The sequence below is a fragment of the Aulonocara stuartgranti genome, assembly GCF_965226115.1.
Source record: "Aulonocara stuartgranti genome assembly, chromosome: 20".
NCBI classification, from domain to species: Eukaryota; Metazoa; Chordata; class Actinopteri; order Cichliformes; family Cichlidae; genus Aulonocara; species Aulonocara stuartgranti.
The window spans coordinates 747,706-769,066 of NC_138956.1; the positions used below are offsets into that span (position 1 = coordinate 747,706).

Below are 21,361 nucleotides of genomic sequence, written 5' to 3' on the forward strand. Positions count from 1 at the left end.
ACATAAAAAGCAAGTGAAAACAGCTGTAGGGATAATTAGCTTGATTCTCCATTACATGCCATGAGGGCCAATAACTAAAAAATGGAGTTTTGTTTGGGTTAGAGCTGCAGCCCAACCAGGAGGAAGTTGTAAAAGTCAGGCAGAGAAAAGAAAGAAAGAAAGAAAGAAAGAAAGAAAGAAAGAAAGAAAGAAAGAAAGAAAGAAAGAAGGGGGGGTCGAGGGAAGAAGGAGCAAGCTCTTGAAGCAATTGTTGAGAGGAGATACTTTCTCTTCCTGACCACATTTGAAAAGGCTACGGTTCTAGGATGATGGGATGGCCATGTGATCTCAATCGTTTGCTTTATTTTTTCCTCCTTTTTTAGTGCTTTTGGTTCACAGCATTGTGTGACATCAGATTGGTGCTTTCAGACTCCCCCACTTTACAGTTTCACTTTTTGCACCTTAAGCATTTCCTGGGATCGGACCTTTCTTTCTTTTTTGTTTGTTTGTTTTTACCATCATGGAGCATATCTAGTCACCACTAGTGCAAGGCTCTGATATATGATAAGAGATTTCCTGGCAGCAGTTTCAAGACATGAATGGTCACATACTATGTCAGGATTTACAGATTTCCTCATGACTATTAAGACAGGAAGAAAATCCCCACCCACTATGCTTGTATTTCACCCTAAATAGCTTCATCATCATACAACCAACTGACTTGCTTTATGTCTCCCCTCTCTGTAGACTGAGCTGGGGGGGTCTTTGTACTGGTAATTGAATTTAGTGTGTTTCTTTTTTCTCAGGAGTGATAGGACACCAACCACAGGGGTAATTCCAAGTGAAAGAGCAGCACTCTAACACTGGTGGTCCAAACCTCTGCAAGGATCCATTTAACAACAAGTTTATATAAGTAGCACTTAAAGACAAGAAGGAGTTCAGCCGCTTGCATTCAGACTCTGGGATTCATATCCAGTCCTCATGACGGACTAGTAGATAACAAAGCAGAATATCCGCCTCCTGAATCATTTCTACACAATGTTTCTATAAAAACAGGCGGTGTATTTAGTCATTCATTCATTTATTTATTTACTTACCTCCTTAACCTGAAATAAACATCAGATGTTGCTAATTTTGGTACTAATCATTTACACACACGTACCCATCGTCAAGGAAGCCAGGAGTGGAGGGGTGGGGATGAAAGTTACATGGGGACAAGGAATGGCTGTTTGGAGTTTGAGACCTTTATAAAGCAAATTCATGTTTAGTATTAGTACTTTCATTTTTTCCTCCTAGTAATGATGGCAGGGAATCGGATGTGTTGGATGAGTTGTTAACGTTTGGTTATCAGTAGTTGCTCTTTGAAGATTCGGGTCAGTGTTTGCATATTATTCTGCAGTTTATCACATTCCAACACTTTTACCGTTTTCATTTTGCCAGACCGTTACACAAAACCATTTTCTCTTCCTGCACATGTCTTTGCCACTTTCTGGCAAACATCAAATTCTCAGCTCATCCTGCTTTTTTTCCTTTTTTTGCATTACTGCATAAGGAAATATCTGCAAGTTGTTTCTGTTACACATCATTCAAGCAATGGAAGAACATCTGCTGGAACAAGTAATTTAAGGGGCATATAAAGAGCAACTATAGACTCGGTGACAGTTACTACCTCACTAAGCTGAAATGCAGTGAACACGCAGGTGACTTTTCTTTGGGTGGATTTAGCTGTAAAAAAAGAAACTTTGTCCTTTTGGCACAAAAGGCTTTAAGCGCCCTGTCAGAGCCATCTGAGCTCACTCAATTATCCCACGCGTGGTCCTGTCTGACACAATATGCTTTGCTTTATCACATTCATAAAGCTGCAAAAAAAAGAAATGAAGAAGTCGTGACCACAAAGGCAACACTTCAAATAAGGAACAAAAAGTTTCGTATGATTTTAACACTCTGTCACAACATGCTGACATGTTAAATAATCACAGGTCGATAAGCATACACACATTCATGACCACATAGCAACACACTTCCTCATTAACAGCATGAACGCAGGCGTCGCATGTGAGTTTGTGTAGTGAATGCGTCTGTTGTCTGGAGGTAGTGAGGTGCTGACAGAGAAGAAAGAGGAGCAGTCTTCAAACACATCCACGGGCAGGTCGTGCGCTCCGTTATGCCCTGCCGGGGGCCATATTTGTTGATTCTTGGGCCTCCAAATCATTAATTTAAGTGCAAAGAAACCTGAGAATGGCCTCGAACCCACCTAGGCAAATTCTCACATACACACACATGCACATATTTATTTGGTAAAACTTACATCCAAGAACAGCTACGTGTACACATGCTCACATACACACCCTGCATTGCATAACAAATGATTTCACTTTAATTGCTATTCCTGTTTATTTACTTCTGCCTGTAATGGATGGTCCTTTTTTTTTTTTTTTTTGCTGAGCAGCCAATCACAGTGAGGCAGAAAAAGTGTGAGCTGCCCAGCAAATCTGGAACAATTACTTGTAATTTGACATTTCTCTTCATACGCAGCATACACCAACCCAGGATGCGACAGTTAATTACCATTAATTGCAACTTAAGTGTTTTGGGATCTTTATGTATTTACCTGTGCATATGTCTAAGTTTGTCTTGAAGTTCCTTCACTATGCCTCCCTGATGACTGATGATAATGTCTTCAGTGATTGGTGGTTATTTTCGGGCCTGTTTGCTCAGCCAATGAGGCGCCCCCAGCGTACCAGACATACATCATTGTTTCACAGCCCTCAGGAAAGAAGTGAGTTGTTACTGACTGCTGTGCGGCCCGAGTAACAGACACATTCCAATAGGGGTTTTTTCTTTTTATTAATGAGCACTTGATGTTTGAGTTGCTGCCAGCTGCATTTAGGGAATTCTTAAGGAGCTCTGGAGACTTGCCAGACAGTTACAGGAAGAAAATGGTCAAGCTATAGCGTAAAAAACACGAAATGTCCACACTGGACTATTGTCTGCGGTCTGTTTGTCCAGCAACGTGATCTCTTTGGAGATCACCGTAGAAATTAAAAACAACCTAACGTCACCGACTAGAAAATGCATTTTCACACACCTATGTGACACAGAGAGTTTAGCTTTTGTTTGTTTTGTTTGTCGTATTCTTTGCATTTTACATGTTTTACTCACTTTGTTCTCAATGTTTCTTCTCACAGCTCGTGGAATCAGATACCAGGCATCAGCTACAAGAACACAGATACACCGGCTCATATATCCTTCACCATCGAGACCACCAGACCTGATTAAACACAGATATAAATGCACACTCAAGCACCCACCATTGCACTTGGATTCTGGTGAAGTTTTCAGATGGGCAGAAATGAGTTATTCTAGCAACTGGTATGCAGTGGCCCACAGAAGACCTGGGAACACTGTGTGTGCACCTCATCAGAACATCTGGCATGAGTGTGGCAAGCGGTCCACTGCCTTCATTTCTCCAGCTTTCTTCAGTTGGAAGCTGGATTTATTTTACAGTACCGTGGTGCTACAGAGTCCTGGCTTCTCATCAACCGTCCCCCAAACGACTGTTGACTATGAGTGCGGCCGAGCTGAGCCAGAGGAACTCATGCCAGCTCTAGACTCTTTTATGGTAGCACGAAAAGTATTCACGTTTGCAGCTAAATATCAGACTTGTGTAAATATGACAACACGGACCTTGTAATCCATAATCCACAGAGACCTTCTCAATGTATTGTGCCAAAGGAGATATCTGCTGAGATACATCACTGAAATGACACTGCAACTGAGTGCTTTGTAAAACCACCCTTGCCCATCTCCCATTTCCTGCAGAGAGATCACCACAAAATGTTTGATGATTAGCTTCCTTCTTTTCCAAGAATAGGGTCCTTAGTTAACTGGGAGGAAAACACAGCTGACCTCAAAGCAGCCAACTTATTATAAGAAAAGTCTGCATACATTTCTCCTTGTGTTCGCCTTGCCTCCCCGTCATTGTTTAATGAACCACTTTCATGTTCTGTTTGATTTTCTACAGCTGAAACTATTTGAGTGCCACTTTTCTTCTTCTTTTTTAAATATCACAGATTCATGTGACTTATTGTTCTGATTTCAACGAGTGGTGTATTATGTTACTGTCTACTGATCTGTGAATCTGAGTGACTAATCTGATTATAATCAAGTGTCTTGCATTAATACTTTTTTTCACTGTACTGGAGCTTGACCTGATGTGATGACAATGTACAATTGCAGTTTAATTTAGCAGCATAGTGGTGTTTTCATTTGGTTGTTACCTAATATGTACAGTTTTTGTAGTGTGTGTGTGCGTGCGCGTGTGTGTGGTTTTGTGCTACACTGTCTTCATGTGATGATATGAACGTTTGGGGGTAACAGCAGTCGCCCTTGACTTCTTCCACAGTGGTTTGCAGTGATCAGCCTGTTTCTGTTGTTTGAATAAAATATTGGTTTCACAAGAACTGTGCAAACTGTGCGTGCTTCATCAGGGAGACCGCAGCGTGAGCACTGATGCTGGGGTTGCTGATAAATGTGAGTGCAACGACGAGTATTTTTCACAAGTTTAAAGTTGCCCCCCCACTAATGGCATCTACAACAATAGTTTCTTGCACTGCCCGAGAAAGATTTTTTTTTCCTTTTTTTCGGTTTTCATGGTCGACCAATTCTCTCTCTCTCCCTCATAAACTCAGCCAGATGTTGCCCTTTTTTATCCTAGGGGGACTTGTGGGGAGGTAGGGGTAGTGAGGCATGGTGGTGCTGGGTAGTGGTGGGGGTGGCTAAGGATGTTTTAAAGTGTTCTCTGACACAGTCAGAAGTCTCCAGCATTCAACATGGTAACGCTGTGAGCCAAAATGCCCAGGACTCAATGCTGTCACAGCTATGAGGACACAACACTATTACAGTCCTACACTGTGTGAAAACAGCCAAAAACCTGTCTGGCAAAGATAAGCATTGTTAATATTAAGTCTCAATATATAATAAGATTCAGCTTTCAGTTACACAGTGTGTGGTGTTAAAACTTGATGGCTACTGTTAGATCACGTGGTGACTATGGGACTGGAATCTGTATGGCAGCTCTCACTGGTCCAAACAGGGCAACAGCTCTGAAGTCCATCACTGCAAGAAAGGACTCAGACCGTTCAAACACACAACCTTCATCTACCAGGGAACAGTGGTAACCACTGCACCGCCACGTATAAAACATGTAAAAATATAGCTTTGCATCGTACTAAGTAGCTCATTTGAAAGAAAATACAGCTTACACTTGGATTTTGTCCAAGTGCTGTAAAAAACGTCACAAAAAAAGTTAGCTGGGAGCCAAATCAGGCATTTTCCATCACATAATGTAAAGGAAAGGCAGCAGACCTGCGAGATTGATGGCACTTAATTAAGGCAACTACATCAGTGTAATCATCTCCCCTATCAGTTAAAAGCAAGTCTTTATTTTGGTCCACAGCCAGATGTACAGGTGACTGTCTCCCTGCATTAATTTTAGCATTGTTTCTTTCACTGACTGTTATCCTCTCTCTGTTTCCTCAAACCAGCTTCTGTCCATCGCAATTGAAAACTACACGTCTTTCACCCTTGAATGGCCTCATTGTGTACATACTGAGTAATCTACAGTGTGACACATTAAAAGGATTGAACACTTTACGCTCAGACTGTACTCCGTGAAAAATATCGAACTATAAGCTGACAGATTCCTGCAGCATGTTTTGAGATAACGTACCATAAAATAATAATTATTATGCCTGGGAGCTATTTCTAATGACTGTAATGCTCACGGCCACTTAGGTGATGAGAGCAGCCTGTATAAGCACATGATATGGACCTGCTTGTCTTGATTTTACTGAGTGGTAACTCGATCTGCTGCCAGTGAAAATCCAAACGCTGCTCTGGTATGGATAGGGTAATAGCCTCGGGTGCTTTATAAGTTTGTTTTAGGTAATAGAGACGCTTGTTTTGTAACAGCCTGTTCCGCCCTTCTCTCTCTCTCTCTCTCTTTCTCTCTCTCTCTCCTCAATTCCAACTACGTTGAAATTCCTTGGTTGTTGAAAGTTGGTGACTGGAGGAAGAAAAGTGAAGCGCATGCGCCATGTGAAGGTTTTGCTCCGCGCATCAATGCAGCAATGTGCTAGTTTGAGAGAGGAGGCGACTGGGGAGCAGGTGAGAGAGAGAGAGAACGAGAGAGGGGAGAAGAGAAAAGAGGGAGGGATAGTTTTTTGCACTTCAACACAGACGGTGTGGGAGGACGACGCGCTTGGAGCTTCAGAAAAGCCGCTGTCGTTCACACGCTGTGCTCTTTTCCTCCCCCTGGCACCGTGCGCGCTCGCCAAGCCGCACTGTTTGGAGATAGTCCGCGCGGAAAGTTTTTGGAGCATAAAGTCTGGAGCCGATCAATTAATGTTTTTATTTATTTTTTTCGGTGAGGCGGATGAATGACTTGCTTTTTTGAGAGTGGAGACTTTTAATTCGAGTTGGGGAATTGTCTTGAGTCGTTTTTGTTTTTTTGCGCAGAATGGAAGGTAAATTGACAAGTCGTTTGTGGCGAGGATCACCGTGTGGATCTTTCCGCAGGTAAAACGCGCCGTGGCGTGAGCGTGTGATCTGCTGGAATTAATTGTCTTAACATTTTTACACGTCTTTTTTTCTTCTTCTTCTTGTGGTGTAGTTTAGCTGGATTCTGGGACAGTTTTCCACTTGGACAGACAAGTTTCATGCTGCTTTTAATTAGAAGCGAATCAACAGTTAGGTTTCCGCCAGTGGCGCTTTGGGTTGCCGTAGGTGGTTGTATTTGTTAATAGGTACCGCAAAGTCACGCACTGAATCGTGAAAGGAAAGGACTATTTCCACACACTGTCACTAGATACTTTATCCATCCCGCTGCTTACTACCAGACTTTAAGCTGTTAAGCGCACGGAGCGCTTGCACTGATTTTTTTTTTTTCTCTGTGTGCGTCAAACACTAAACCTGAAGAACTCTCAGCTTTGACTCCCTGAGTTGCACTTTGTTCATCCCAACCAGGCATATCCCAAGAGATTCCGGGGAAAACGAAAAAAAGAAACTCCGGTACTTGCCTTGAGTGCAGCGGAAAAGGAAATCTTAAATCACCTGGCCTGCACTGTGATTATTGGTTTGATATCGTCTGCAGAGAGTGGATTACGGCTTCTAACGGGCTGTGCTCCCCGGTGAGTAGTCTATACGTCTCCTAGTCGACTCAGTTTTCCACCTCAGCCACAGTTTATCTTAAAGAGTGGAAAATTTGTGTTTCAGTGGGATGTTTTTGAACTTGTACAGGCTCTGGATGTGGACAAAAGTGCTTGACAGATGTGATGTGTGAAACATGCGCCCACCCCCCATTCCTATGGCCTGACAGCCGTTTGGCACTTCGCTATTGTGCAAACATTACATAAAAAGCACAGTATTTGTTAGAAATGCATATGATTTCTGCTTAAAAGCTTTTTAACGAACAGTGTTCTATTGTTAAGTGAACAGGCAGTGTTCTCTGCTGCTCTCAACTCCTTGTACCTGGCTCCCTCTCCTGGTTTTGTGTAAACATCGGGGCAGACAGGGAAAAAACGCTCATCATCTTGTCCTGTTAGATACACACAATATTTCAGTCATTAATGAGTGTTTATATGTTTAAAATAGATGCATTTCTTTTTTTTTACCTCATACATTTTTCTTTCTCATTCTCCACCAGCCCGCGCATCCACACAAAAGAAGCCTAGCGTAACTCGTTTTATTCACAGTCAGCATCTGTCGACTTTAAGATGCACGTCTGACTGTAAATATGTTGTTCTTTTGTTTTTTTTAAATAGACCGAAGCATAATACAACTTGACTTTGAGCACACACTGGCTTTCCTTCACATTTTTCACCGTTTATTGTTGCTGAAACTTTTAAAACACAATGAATCCGTTTAATGATATTTTAAATAGTTTTTCCAAGCGTTTTAACAACACGAGACCAGAACGGGGTAATATCTAGGCCCGGGTTTGAGGTATTCCCAGCTCTAGTCTTAAAAGGCAGACTTTTTTTCTGCCCCTCCTATGCGTGCTCTCTCGGTTTTAGTGCCATATGGCTCTTTGAAATACCCCCGAAATTAACTTTGACTGAAGTACTACCTGCTGCTTTATCATTCTAGCTGAAATTTGTTCATTTAGCTAGATACCACTTTGACTGACAAAACTCTGCAGTATAGCCATCAGTCACCGGTCACGTCCTATGAATACCTCGCTCGGGTCAGATCGTTTCCAAGGGTCACTGAACGCAGGATTTGCTTAGCTTATAAAAAAATCATATTCACATTAATAAAGTTAGTTTGTGCCGTCGATGAAAACAAAATGTACTCTTCTTTGTTCTGAGTGGATGAAACTCAGATGTGAATTGTCAGATCAATGCGCGCACCTACCGTGTAGCTCCGTGACTCAATCTGCCAAATGAACCCTGTGAGTCACCACCGCTGTTCAGCTGCTCCTAGCAAACTGTTTTGCCAAAAATAATATTTAATTGATTATCAATAAATTACTAAAGTGTTTTAAAATATTTAAAAAAATCCACTTCCTTTCAGGCACAACTGCTCCAATTAGTGGTTTAAAATCAGTGTAAAACCGCCGCCCTCTGTGGATTATTGCTTTTAATTTATGTGGAGGAACTGCGAAGAACATAACTTCACCAACTATTACGAGGCAGCACGCAAACCAAAAGCACGTGTTCGTGTGTGTGTTGTGCGCGAGTGTGCGCGCGCGCTGGGTGAGTGATGGTGAACTTGGCCTTGTTTTTAATGAGTCTTAGGCAGGCCCGGGTCTCCACGACTCAACCCTGGAAAATAATGCAGCGTGACAAATTAGACTTGCTCTCGATCCCAAAAACTCACACACGAACAAGATGGAAGGCTGGCACATCGCTTTAACTCGCAAATTTAGGAGTAATTATTTGACCTAATTTTCTGCCAAAATGGCAACAAAGCTGTGCTGTTGTGCGCAGATAATTCACATTTTCTTTCTTTTCTTTTTTTTTTTTTAAATTCTGTGCGGTTTTCTTTGCGCAAAAGCTGCGAAGTATCCGGTCATCATCCCCCCGCCACCCGGCTGCTGTCAGATCCATTTTCAATTAATAAGTAGAAAAATTAATCTTAATATAGGCTAAATACATAAGGAGATGTCCATTAGGCCTCTGTCAGATTACACGTTTAATCGCCACTTTTCGTAGTTACGAGAAATAGACTTTACTTTTTAATTGTTCCATCTTTTTAAAAACAAAACCCGCGTTTTTCTTATAATTAATTTAATTACCCACGATTAAAAAAAACGAATTAAAATTATTTGCTTTAAAAACAGTTTTATTATAGTTTTTCAAATAAACAAAACATTCTCAGCAAAAGAAAATACAGGCGGGTCTCCCAGAAATGTAAATAAAAGCGGAACTTGGAGCTACAGTTCTGTTTTATTTTTATTGGCTTAAAAAAAAAAACAACCCCGGTCCTTTTCGTTAAAATGCGCTAATATTTGTTAAAAATAAGTTTAAATTAAATTGTCTAACTAGCGCTTCTCAGTCTCTCTGTGCCTTAAAGTGAAATGTCTGGAATGTGTCTTGCGGGGTTTCATAGTCATCGTGTCTTCTCTGGCTGTGTGATTCACACTCTGATATGTTGCCAAATGACTGCTCTGCTGTGCAAGCAGTGATGGCTACAGGGATTTCATCACACACGCATGTAAATGAGATGTAAAATATACAGCAATCCAGCTGAAAGAACATTTTCTCTGCCCTTTTCTTTCCATAATATGCCCCAAAGTTGTGCGTGAGAAACAAACATCTAGTTAAGCAGGCAGACTGACAAGTATCCTGTTCTCTGTTCTCCTTCAGATCACTGGCAGTATGAACCTGGGGCTAGGCTGTGTGCGTCGGCCGATTTGCTGGCCCTTTGGCAGCGTGTTGGACTCCAGACACTGTGTCTTTGCCCTCACACTCCTCACTCTCCTCATGCAGGTGGTGGTGGAGGCCAACTCATGGTGGTATGCAATAATTTTCTTTCCATATGCCAGCAATTCTGTGAGTCTTAATTTGTTCAGTGTGCGCCTTTGAAGTGTGTTTACTTGTCATTCTCTTTTCTGTCATATGCTAATTTGTAAATAGGACAGCGGTGCCTAAAAAGACTCGGCAAAAAGTTACATATAGGTGATACTGACTGTTTGTTTTTTTTAAGTGTTTATTTGTTGAGGCCTGTATATGTGTGATCTATATGCCATACTCTGTGTATACCATCAGCTTTGCAAGAAAACTTTCTCTCCCTTACTTTCTTTTGCCAAACCAAAATTATGAACATCGCAAAAAAACATAGAATGCTGTGGTTTCCGAGTCTGCGTCCAAATATTTGCAAATACTGTGTGTGTGTGTGTGTGTGTGCGTGCATCCTGCTTCCGTTAAAAGAGAAGTCTATATTTTCAACACACCTAGCACTTCTGATAATCACAACACTTGACATCCAGTAGCTCTGTGTTTATACACCTGGTGAATATTTATTGTACCCAATCAGAGCTCCTGTTCAAGAACTTTGGACATTTAACCCAAAACCTCTTAGAAAATATTTTTATTTTCCAGTGGAGCAAATCAGAGCAAATAGTGACATACTCTGCTGGTAGAGTTATAGAAAAATAACAATGTAAACAAATAATTGTAAAGATTTTATACAGATACAAACTAATTAAGCTAAGTAGGAAGCTACATTAAAGTTGAAACAGCTCAAATTAGTCCTGCAGCTGAGGACTCGCACATTACTACACAGCAGACCCTGGAAAGGATGTTCACACAGTGTGTGTCTGTCAGTTTCCTTTTCAAGAGGACGCACAGGTGTGAGTGATTTGGAGTGTTGGAGTTGTGAGCGCGCTCATTGCATGTTTGTGAGACAGCATCAGACTGCACTAGTGTGCATGATTTATTTTTCTTCTTCCCCCTTTCTACTGTGTGCCCGTTTGTGTATATCGGTGTATGTTTCTGCGTATTCCCTCTGTGTTTCCTTGCCGCTGAGTTTCCTTAGTCTATCAGGTTACACTAGGGGCTAATTGTCTCTCTCTGGGGGCTCTGAGATGGGCCGCTCTAATTGTCCTGTGGCCTGGAACCAGATGCTCATACTGGTGTTTCCTCCTTCCTCACTCTCTCGCTCTGTTTTTGTGTTTCTCTTCCACAAAATTGAACGGAACAATTATTTTAGCTGAAATGATCTGGTGCTATAAGAAGTTACACGACTGCTGAATTTTACTCTTGCTCGGGTGAGCTGACATGAGGAAATGCACTTGAGAAAACCTATGAGAATTAATCATATCTGTGCTTTTATATATATTTTTGTAGTAAGCTACACATTTCTTTTAAAACACACCGGCCTACATACCGGTGTATTTGGCCGACCACATAACTTAAAGTTAAGATGGAAAAAAATGCACATTTTGAAACACACATGGAAATCCTTATATAATTCAGTTTGGAAAAAAATGTCCTGTTTTAAAATAAATGAATTTGTATACCTTCATTGGACAAGTAACATCAAAAATAGGTGCAAAAAGCACAAACTATACAACAACATTGTGGAATGATATCAGAAGTTGTGAGATTGTTTTTTAAATTAATATAAAAATACTAAGGTGACTAAAAATGTCCAAGGGTCATTTAAAATATGTACATGTTATTGTTGTCGTCTTGTTTTTTCTTTAAGTCCTGCGGGTAGCATTTGATTGTGAGAGGAAGGCTGTTCCAGTTCACTGGAGCTCCCGCCACAAAAATCTCCCACTAACCTCGATCATGGAGCAGTTAAACGCAGTTGCCCAGAGGATTTCAGAGACCTAGCAGCACAGGGGCAGAGAACTTCTTAAATACACCCGGGAGCCACCGATGCGTGGCTTTATAGGCACATAAAGAACCTTAAACTCATTCCAAATTCACAGTTTTAGCCAGCGTAGGCAATCTAGTAGCATCAACTCTTTCCTTATAACAGCTTTGTCTCTTTTATTAATTAAAAATAATAATATAAAGAACTGTAAAAAAAAATTGTTCAACTCAAAAGTGATTACAGTGGTCGCCGCAGTCAGCCACTGGATGCGGGAGCGTGAGCTTCCGTTTGTCGGACAATAGTGGTGTGTTTTTAAAACGTAGCCCTTTATTTCCTTCATGCATCTGTGTTTTACTTGCGTTTTCTTTCTTTTCCTTTATCTCCTGACTGCTCTTCCTCTCGTCTAAGCTTCACTCGCTGTATATTCTTGGCTCTAAATGACTTTCACATCGACTGTCCTCTGACATTAAGAGTGTACAGGGTTTTACTCCACCTAGGAACTAACTGCACCTCCATTTCACTGATTAACATAGTTCCATCATCAATGGAGAGAACCCAATCAAGTGAAATCAGCTGCTGATTGCAGTGTTGGCCCAACAACGTGGATGCATTTGTTTTAATGACACATGACTGAAAACACTGCACTGTGTGTCCCCTTCACGCAGGTCTCTGGCCATGAACCCTTTACTAATCCCAGAGGCCTACATCATCGGCGCCCAGCCTCTGTGCAGCCAGCTGGTGGGCCTGTCGCAGGGCCAGAAGAAACTGTGCCAGCTCTACCAGGACCACATGCAGTACATCGGTGAAGGTGCCAAGACAGGCATCAGAGAGTGCCAGTACCAGTTCAGACATCGGCGCTGGAACTGCAGCACAGTGGACAACTCCTCCGTTTTTGGACGGGTCATGCAAATAGGTAAGAGACACAGGCTGTATGACGTGCCGTATATTCTAAGAAACGCGTACACAAAGACACAGGAAACTAACAAAGATAACGCTTCATAACTGTACTCACCAGCATGTTGATATGCACATTTCCTGTATGTACCAGATATAACAGGGTTACTTAGATTTTTATATTTTATGTCTTTTTCTTTTCTTCTTTCTGAGTCACTGACCCTTTTTTATGTTTGTGAAAAGTGTGTGAAATGCATGAGGCTGCTGATGCTCAGCAGCTGTGTGGAGGGAATAGTTGGTGGGTGAGGTTGCTCGATAAATCACATGTGGCTTTGGCCTGCTAAACCAGCCCCCTGATATGGAGCAGGAGGGAGTCGGAGAATCTGCTTTCCCCCCTGATGAATGGGAGACAGTCTAATACACAAAGACACACATACACACGCAGACACACAAACTCTGGACTGTAGCTGACTCTGTGTATTTACAAGTAAGGGGAGTGCTACGAGTATATGGAGCGATAGATCACCACGTCAGAGATTACATTGTCTGTTTGTCTCTTATAGAAAGTTCAAGAGCTTTCCAGTCCCTAACATCAAGTCCTGTTCTTGGGTCCTATCATTAAACACACATTGTTCCAGTTTTATTGGATGTTGGAGCAGCTTAGGATGCTAAATCTAAACTGGTCAGATCTTCCAGTTTTGGCCATTTTTCAAATTTATTTTTAGTTTGTCTTTAGTGTTTAGTTCAGCCAAATGAAACCAGTTGCAGACACTGGATGTGTGTTGTCCCACTAAGGAAATGTAATGAAATAAATTAAATTTTAAATGTAATGTTACCTTTTCTCTGGATGATCTACAGGACACATGGTCAGGAGTTTCTGTGGTGACTGTTTATTCAGAGAAGCGTTCCTCTTACTGTGTTTGCAGATGACTTTTCTAACAGGGACATTTTAAGGATAAGAGCTGAAACGGTTTGAATGGACATGTGTATGTCGCACCGTTTCACTCGTGTTGCTCGACCATTTAACGCGCTGTACTTCTTTGTGTAGCTTTTGACTCTGTTCTCGGTGATTCTGCCTGGCGTGTCTCTGGTCCTTACTCCCTTTCCACAAATTATTCTTCACAAGCAGCCGTTCTCCTCCCATTCCTCTTCTCCCTCCCACTTCCTCCCCAACAGTGATCCCATCTCAGTCCACCTTGGGCCATGTAAACATGTCCTCCCCTCTATAGCTGTCCATATGAAAGCCTGTCTTACTGTCTGCTGGCTTAGGACACTGCTGGTGATTTAAAGCATAGGTCCAGGGGGTGCCGGCGTGGCTGGGTTCAGACTCTTCCCTTGCATGGCTTGGCTAGCTCGAGGGTGGGGGACATTAGAAGGGCGGCAGCAGTGTGGGAGACGACAGTTTGTCTGTCTGCAGGCCCACCGTTAGGCCAGTACTCTCAGGCTGGATTAAAAGTTGTACTAACCTAATAAACCCCCCACCACGCTCTCTGATCACTAATGCTTCCAGCAGTATTTCCCACCTGGATCTTTCAGCCTCTCCAGGAGGTTTCTTTATTCATCTTTTCTTCCTTTTTGGAATATTAAGTGTGTTTCTTTTCTTATATTGCTTGTTTTGTTTCTTTTCCGTCTCTTTCTTGACTTATCGTTTCACTCGCCTTAGTTTCCCTCATCTCACTCTGTCCATATGTTATTGTCATTATAGCATAGTCTCTAAAGGTTTGCCCGAGCATGTATATGAGCTGTGCATTTTTATTGTGTAGCAGTCCTCGTCTTCAGTGTCAACACACGGCTTCATCGTTTGCTAGTCTGTTTCTTCTTTAGTTCTCTTGTGGCTTCGTACAGCGACAAAAACTGCTTATGTGCAATTTTCTGCCTTTTTTTTTTTTTTTTTTCTTTAAATCTTCGCTCTATAGAGGAAATGTTGAGGGTAGAAACAGTTGGAATTAATGTACAGCGGCTCCAGAGTCACTCAGTCGTGACAGATTAACTAAAAGAACCGTTGTCACGTTCAATTTGGGTGAAATGGCAGAGACTTGTTAAGAAGGATCTCTGTCACTGGAGGGCGCCGTCTTCTCTCTGGCTGAAGCCCAATAACAGCAAACCAGATTCCACTGTTCAACATGTTGTTGATGACGACCCTGCAGCGCTTGGCTGAAGTGCTCTGTAATCTTAAGTGTATGGTGAATGCTGTCAAATGACATCACATCTCAAAGTGCCATACACACACACACACACACACACACACACACACACTTAAAGCAAACGATGGGGAGATCCACTGGCTACAGAAGACACGTGCATGCTTAACCTACAAAAATGAAAGCAGTGGATGGAGATCACTTTTCTTGTCTCATGGGTTGCAGTGTTTTTAAAATTGGGCAGCTTAAAACAAAATTTGGATCTCTACTCTTGTCTTGTTTCAAATGTCATGTGGTATTTGTATCTGCAGGCAGTCGAGAAACGGCATTCACGTATGCCATAAGTGCCGCCGGAGTGGTGAACGCCGTGAGCCGGGCCTGCAGAGAGGGTGAGCTTTCCAGCTGTGGGTGCAGTCGTGCTGCTCGCCCCAAAGATCTTCCCCGAGACTGGCTCTGGGGCGGCTGCGGAGACAACCTCAACTATGGCTACAGGTTCTCCAGGGAGTTTGTGGATGCCCGTGAGAGGGAGAAGAGCTTCCCCAAAGGCTCACACGAGAATGCACGGCTGTTGATGAATCTTCACAATAATGAGGCAGGACGGAGGGTAAGATGGCCGAGTCACATGCACGTGCACGCACAAATCTTTTATTATTTTTTTAAAAACAAGCAGAGAGACGTGTATATACTTCACGCTTCAAAATTAGACCAACCAGAGCTTGAAAGGCTTTTTTTTGTTTGTTTTTTAAGTGAGATAGTCCAGTCCAGGTCAATCAGACAGGTTTCCACTGATCATCTGTGTAACAGCTCCATCTGCTCCCCTGAGGCTTTGATCTATGAAAAGATGGAGTCACTGCAGACAGCTCTGGAGTTTCTTTTCCTTTTAAAACATCTTGAAACCACCTCAAAGGAATCGTAATGCCAGATTGGCAGGCTGTACTCTTTCAAGGAGGACAAACGAGTGGACATCACTGCACCCTGGAGCACCCTGCACTTTCTGTCCTTTTTAGCAAAGTGATGCCTCATGAGATCAAGAGCAGCACATTATTCAAATATTTATACAGGCAGGGTGAATTTACAGCACGAAGCATGTGGTCAAGTTTCTTTTCTTTTTTCCGTTTTCTGAAGAAGAATAATTATGCAACCTGTTGTTTTTGTTTCTCTCTGATCTTCTTCTTCTCAAGATTGTGTCAGACCTTGCCCACGTGTCCTGCAAGTGCCACGGAGTATCAGGTTCCTGCAGCCTGAAGACCTGCTGGCTGCAGCTGGCCGACTTCCGCAAGGTGGGCGATGCACTGAAGGAGAAGTATGACAGTGCCGTAGCCATGAAACTCAACTCGAGAGGAAAGCTGGTGCAGATGCACAGTAGGTTCAACCCTCCCACGAACCATGACCTGGTGTACATCGAGCAAAGTCCAGACTACTGCTTGAAGAACCAAAGCACAGGCTCTTTGGGCACAGTGGGGCGGCTTTGCAACAAGACCTCAGAGGGCATGGATGGGTGTGAGCTGATGTGCTGCGGCAGAGGTTATGACCAGTACAAGGCCCAGATAGTGGAGCGGTGCCACTGCAAGTTCCACTGGTGCTGCTACGTCAAGTGCAAGCGCTGCACCAAAGTCGTAGACCAATTTGTCTGCAAGTGAGAAGAAGAGTGTTGCCTGTGTGTATTTGCTTGCAGATAATGGGCATAAATCTGTGTGTATTCATGAGCAGAGGAGCTGAACACAGAGAGAATGGAAGAAAGAAACTATATAAATTATATTTATAGAGTTAAACAATTATGCCATTGCAAAAAGACTTAAAAAATCATGTCCTCAGAAACTGAGAGTATTGTGAAATATTTATTTTCAGATTGTAATGTTTTATTTTGGCCCGCTCATCAGCAGAAAACTTAAATCTTTCAAGTGCCTAAATCTGGCTGGAAATTTTATACCACGGTTCCTTTTAACTGTTTTTTGTTTTTTTGTTTTTTTTTTTGGGGGGGGGGGGGTTTAAACCACAGAAAAAGCCATTTTTCTTGACTCCGTAGAGGAAATGGGTCACAACGTTTTAAATTGGACTGTGCCTTTCATAGATGAGTAAGGTTTAATTTTTGTGGCATAATTGACAAAAGGTCCTATTTTGTTGTTTGGAGAGCGACTATAAAGAGGAGAACGTGTGCTGTAGTCTATGGATGTGTTTTTCAAGGGCCTGTTCCCAGACCAGCCTTCACATCGTTGCTGAAGTCTGCTTGTCCCCCTTCACACATACAGTAAGGAACACTGTCGGTTTGTACGAGTCCTTGGAGTACAATGGGCACAAGAAGAGGGCTATTTCGGGGATCGGGCCATTTTGACTAAGCTGTCCCTGATGCCTTAGAGTTCCCCAGGTGCTGCAACAAGCCCTCCATCATTATGCACTTTGATACAGAGGCTTAAACATGTCTGTACGTGTCTGTTCAGCTGTTATCGTTATATCAATATTATAGCCTTCAATGTTTCCATATTACTTCAAATTATCCATTTAACATTATTCTACAATACTTAACACGGTTTAAATATATATGGGCAATGTTGTGGTTACAGTGGAGAAATATTCTGTGTATATAGTACGTCTATCCAACAAACCAATCAGTAAACTGTATTTATTTTCCTAAAACAGATCCTCGTTTTAGCTTTCAGCAGAAAAGCATCATCTTCATAACAGACCAGTGATGAGGCAGGCATCCCAAAGTTCACTTTTTAAACTAATTCTCACTAATGCGGCTCCTCACTGTTTTTGCAAAAGGGAAATGCACCTTATCGTCGTGGAACCAAGTCATGCTCGTGCTTGGCTTTACTCTTACACACATTGTATCACAGGTGTTCAGGTTACGATGCTGCCACAGGTTTCCAGTACCACTCACTTACCTTCTCACTGTCCCTGTGATGATTCTCGCTAGACAAACTATTTCTACCAATCCAACTATGTATATTTATAAGCTTGAGGTTTGTTAAACTTAATGTGCTATAGCAAATATTTTGTTATTTTTTACAAATTGGCTCAATGCTCTACTTTGTTTCAATAAATACCGAGTGTAAAACCAACGAGGAAGTATTTTACTCAGTCTTTAATGTTGTCTGTGCCTCCTTGAGTTTTTTCTTCCTTCAAATAAAGATTCTCCTTCTTGCATATACAGGGTGGGCCATTTATATGGATACAGCATAATAACATGGGAATGGTTGGTGATGTTAAAGTCCTGTTTGTGGCACGGTGTATCCATATAAATGGCCCACCCTGTACATTACTAAATGCACATGCCAAGAACGTATTGACACACCCACTGGACACTTAAAGTACATCTTTCTATATCTGGGTTGGACACCTTTTGCCTTCAGAACTACCTCATTTTTGCACCAGTTAACAAAGTGTTGGGAACCTTCCTCAGAGATTTTGATCAATATTGATAAGCTGGCATCACACAGTTACTGCATATTTGAGTCTCCCATTCCACACATCCCAGAGGCTCTGTTGCTTTGAGGTGTAACTGTGGCTTTTTGAGTACCACAAACTCATTGCCTTTTTGTTTTTAGAAATCAGTTTGCAATAGTTTGAGCTTTGTTATCCTGCTGGGAGCAACTTTCAGAAGATGGACACGATGTATTATATGTAAAGGGATGGAGATGGTCAGCAACAATACTCAGGCAGGCTGTGACATTTAAACTCTAGTTGGTACTAGTGGGCCCAAAGTACTAGGACACACCATTACACCATGACCAGCAGCTGATCCACTCATTCATGTAGTTTACATCAGATTCTCAACCTACCCTATGAATGATGCAGCATTTGAATCTTTTATTGTCCAATTCTGGTGAGCCCGTGTGAACCGTACTCACTTTCTTGTTCTCAGATGACCGACGTGACGCCTGGTGTGGTCTTCTGCTACTGTAGTTCATCTGCTTCAAGGTCTTACTGCATGAGTCATCTGGCCATGCTCCTCTGGCATTTTCACCCAGAGAACTGCTGCTCCCTGGTCTTTTTCAGACCAGTCTCTGTAAGTTCTCTGTAGATGGTTCTGTGGGAAAATCCCAGCAGATCAGCAGTTTCTGAAATACTCACACCAGCCCATCCGGCCCAACAACCACACCACATTCAAAGTCACTTCTTTCTGATGCCCACTTTGAACTTCAGCAGAGCTATCTGTGGCTGCATGCTTAAATGCATTAACTAGCTTCCATGTGATTAGCTGATTAGATATTTGCATAACGAGCAGCTGAACAGGTGTATTTAACAAAGGAGCTGGTGAATGTGCCTTTGGTGAAACGATGTCTTTTAAACCGTCCAGGTTCAAGTTTTTGTTGTGCTTTTCTTTTGAAACATTAACTTCCTGCTATTCGCTCTTCTCACCCACGGGCAGATTTCATGACAATCAAACCCACATTGGATGACAGCTGTTTCAGGCATGTGGTGCACAAAAGCATTTTGTTTGAGAGGTCTGGAAGATGGCCTGAAGATTAGGTGTCTCCCTGGAGGATGGTTGAGGTTGTATTATAAGTATTCCTCAACAATCCAGTGACAGTGGATCAGTTAATGGAATGATTAATCACATTTTGTCAGGAGAATAAGACGAGGGGGATTTCAATGTGGGGAAATTGGGATGTCTGGAATAAGACTGGGTCTTGTCAGAGACTACTGGTGCTCAAAAGCAGACGCGGAAAACAGGAGAGAAGATTGGGTAATGAGAAATGGGGGATTACATGAGCATCGAACAAGAGGGGAGTAATAGGAAGAAGGTTGTGAGAAGAGAGGCTCAAGGGAGAGGAGGAGAGAAAAAGTGCTTCAAGTAAAGTAGAGCTGAAGGACTACCATTACTGTGTAAACGCTCCTGACATTGACTAATATTTACACTTGTAAAATGATACAGAGTTTAGGAGCACATCCCATATGTGACCTTGTCAGTTAGCCCGGTGTGTATGCCTGCACAGTTGCATGTGCACCCATCTGAGCAAACACTGCTAAATCATGAAAAGTGCTCACATTGAGTTCACGATGGGTGTCACACAGGTCAAAGGCAAGAGGGAAAGATAGAAGGTCAGCGTTTGAAGAGCGAGACTGTAAAATCTAAAAGAAAAAAAAAGGCTCCAAGGAAATCAAGCCAAGCAGGGAGGTTTTACATTTTTGAAACGTCTGTCAACAGATGGTTTACAAGGCTATGAAATCACCCTTCAACTCTGGGTTTCATATGTACATGAAGGCCAGGTCATCCTGGACGAGGTTTCTGCAGCATGAGTGGCTGACGTCATACCAGCAGGACTCTTCTAGCTGGAGTGTAAACAGAAATCCAGGTGTGCAGCTGCCTGCGCAGGTACAACTTAACGGATACGCTCAGACGAAGAGGAGCAGATCTTCCAAGTGTTCAAACATTTGATTCGTCTGATTTTGGCAGCCCTCTCTCAACCTGCCCCCTTTTCTGGTAGAATGACAGTTAATGCGGGTGACTACATAAATATTTACATATCAGTTCAATGCAGAACAACACAGTCACCCCCCCCCCCTCCCCCCTCAGTTGTGGTCACAGGGTGATAAGGTGCGATTTGGGTTTTGCACACACAATTAAGCACTCATTGCAGGAGCTCTTTGTAGCTTCACATGGCATATTTAGATGATCCAAACCCTCACAATAGCGTGTCTTAAGTATATCTCACATTGCTCTCATATTTTCCTCCCTTTAATCTTGCAAAAAATAAACAAACATGTTTACAGATTTTTCCCTCAAAAGAAACATTGACGGTTTCATATTTTAGAAATGTTGAAATGCGCGCATAACTCAAGCATTTATCGTGCGTTTAATGCTCGGTTGCAGTTGCGTGCATGCGTGTGTGTTTTTGTATTCATGCAAAGGTGATAATTACGATGATGAATAGACCAGGCTGGATAAAAACTGAGGTTCTCCAGCTCATCCAGTGGTTTTACTCGTTTCTTCTTCCGCTGCATTAAAATTCCTCGGAGGTTCTTCACGACGATTACATGACAAGTTGTGTTTTCTTAAAACAAAGCAGCTGGTTGATATAAGACAAACTCCCCCGTGCTGAAGCCAGATCTGCTGACCGCATCTTTGTGCATTCATAGACTACTTTGTTGATTCTGTTCCTGCAGTGGAAAAGGCTGAACAAATGTTCTTCTATGACTGCAATATACCAGGCTACGCATATTGATGTAATATATTTACACCACATTTTACCATCTGTGAAACAAAACCTCAGTTTCAGCTCTGGTCTCACCCCCCTACAAACCCCCTTTCACCATGCTGCACCATAGCCGGGTGAATTAGGTAGCGGGCTACGTATTAACCTCTATTCATGTGACAACATCAAATCGTGGCTCACATCAAACTGTCACTGCAGAAAAAACTTAGAGATGCACAAAAAAATTCTCATTACTACAAGCCTAAAAAAAAAAACCTGCTGTCAGCGCAAACATCTGGCAAAGCTCATCTCTCCAAAGAAAGTGAAGCTTGTTCCATTTCCCGGTTTTTGGTGTAAAACAACAACCAGGCCAAAATAAGA

At 42.3% G+C, this 21,361-nt stretch overlaps 2 protein-coding genes across 19 annotated transcripts in view; both read left to right on the forward strand.

The window, feature by feature from the left end:
- The window catches only part of LOC309696882 (ERC protein 2), a 162,488-nt gene extending 158,037 nt beyond the window's left edge, over window positions 1-4,451 (forward strand). For 15 of the 16 annotated variants that reach the window (XR_014273688.1, XR_014273689.1, XM_082518367.1 and 12 more), the window contains one exon: window positions 3,168-4,451. The gene's annotated coding sequence lies outside the window, so the exon portion shown is untranslated. Of the gene's footprint in view, window positions 1-2,663; window positions 2,759-3,167 lie in introns of all 16 variants that reach the window. The other variant, XR_014273690.1, reaches the window with a different exon arrangement.
- A 1,609-nt stretch (window positions 4,452-6,060) lies between these two features.
- wnt5a (wingless-type MMTV integration site family, member 5a) lies at window positions 6,061-17,902 on the forward strand. 3 transcript variants are annotated; one of them, XM_082517429.1, is made up of 6 exons: window positions 6,061-6,558; window positions 7,006-7,169; window positions 9,849-9,997; window positions 12,471-12,718; window positions 15,152-15,444; window positions 16,022-17,902. In XM_082517429.1, exons 3-6 carry the CDS (start codon window positions 9,861-9,863, stop codon window positions 16,478-16,480), a joined length of 1,137 nt encoding a protein of 378 aa, XP_082373555.1. In that variant the 5' UTR covers window positions 6,061-6,558; window positions 7,006-7,169; window positions 9,849-9,860; the 3' UTR covers window positions 16,481-17,902. The 3 variants fall into 3 exon arrangements, with proteins under 3 accessions (XP_082373555.1, XP_082373554.1, XP_082373556.1); XM_082517428.1 differs by having other exon boundaries at window positions 6,061-7,169; XM_082517430.1 differs by lacking the exon at window positions 7,006-7,169.
- The last annotated feature ends 3,459 nt before the right edge of the window (window positions 17,903-21,361 follow it).

Coding starts and splice junctions, on each gene's coding strand:
- wnt5a (XM_082517428.1), top strand. CDS start 9,861: ATGAACCTGGGGCTAGGCTGTGTGCGTCGGCCGATTTGCTGGCCCTTT. Junction 9,998..12,470: donor GTGGAGGCCAACTCATGGTG/GTATGCAATAAT, acceptor CCCTTCACGCAG/GTCTCTGGCCATGAACCCTT. Junction 12,719..15,151: donor TGGACGGGTCATGCAAATAG/GTAAGAGACACA, acceptor TTGTATCTGCAG/GCAGTCGAGAAACGGCATTC.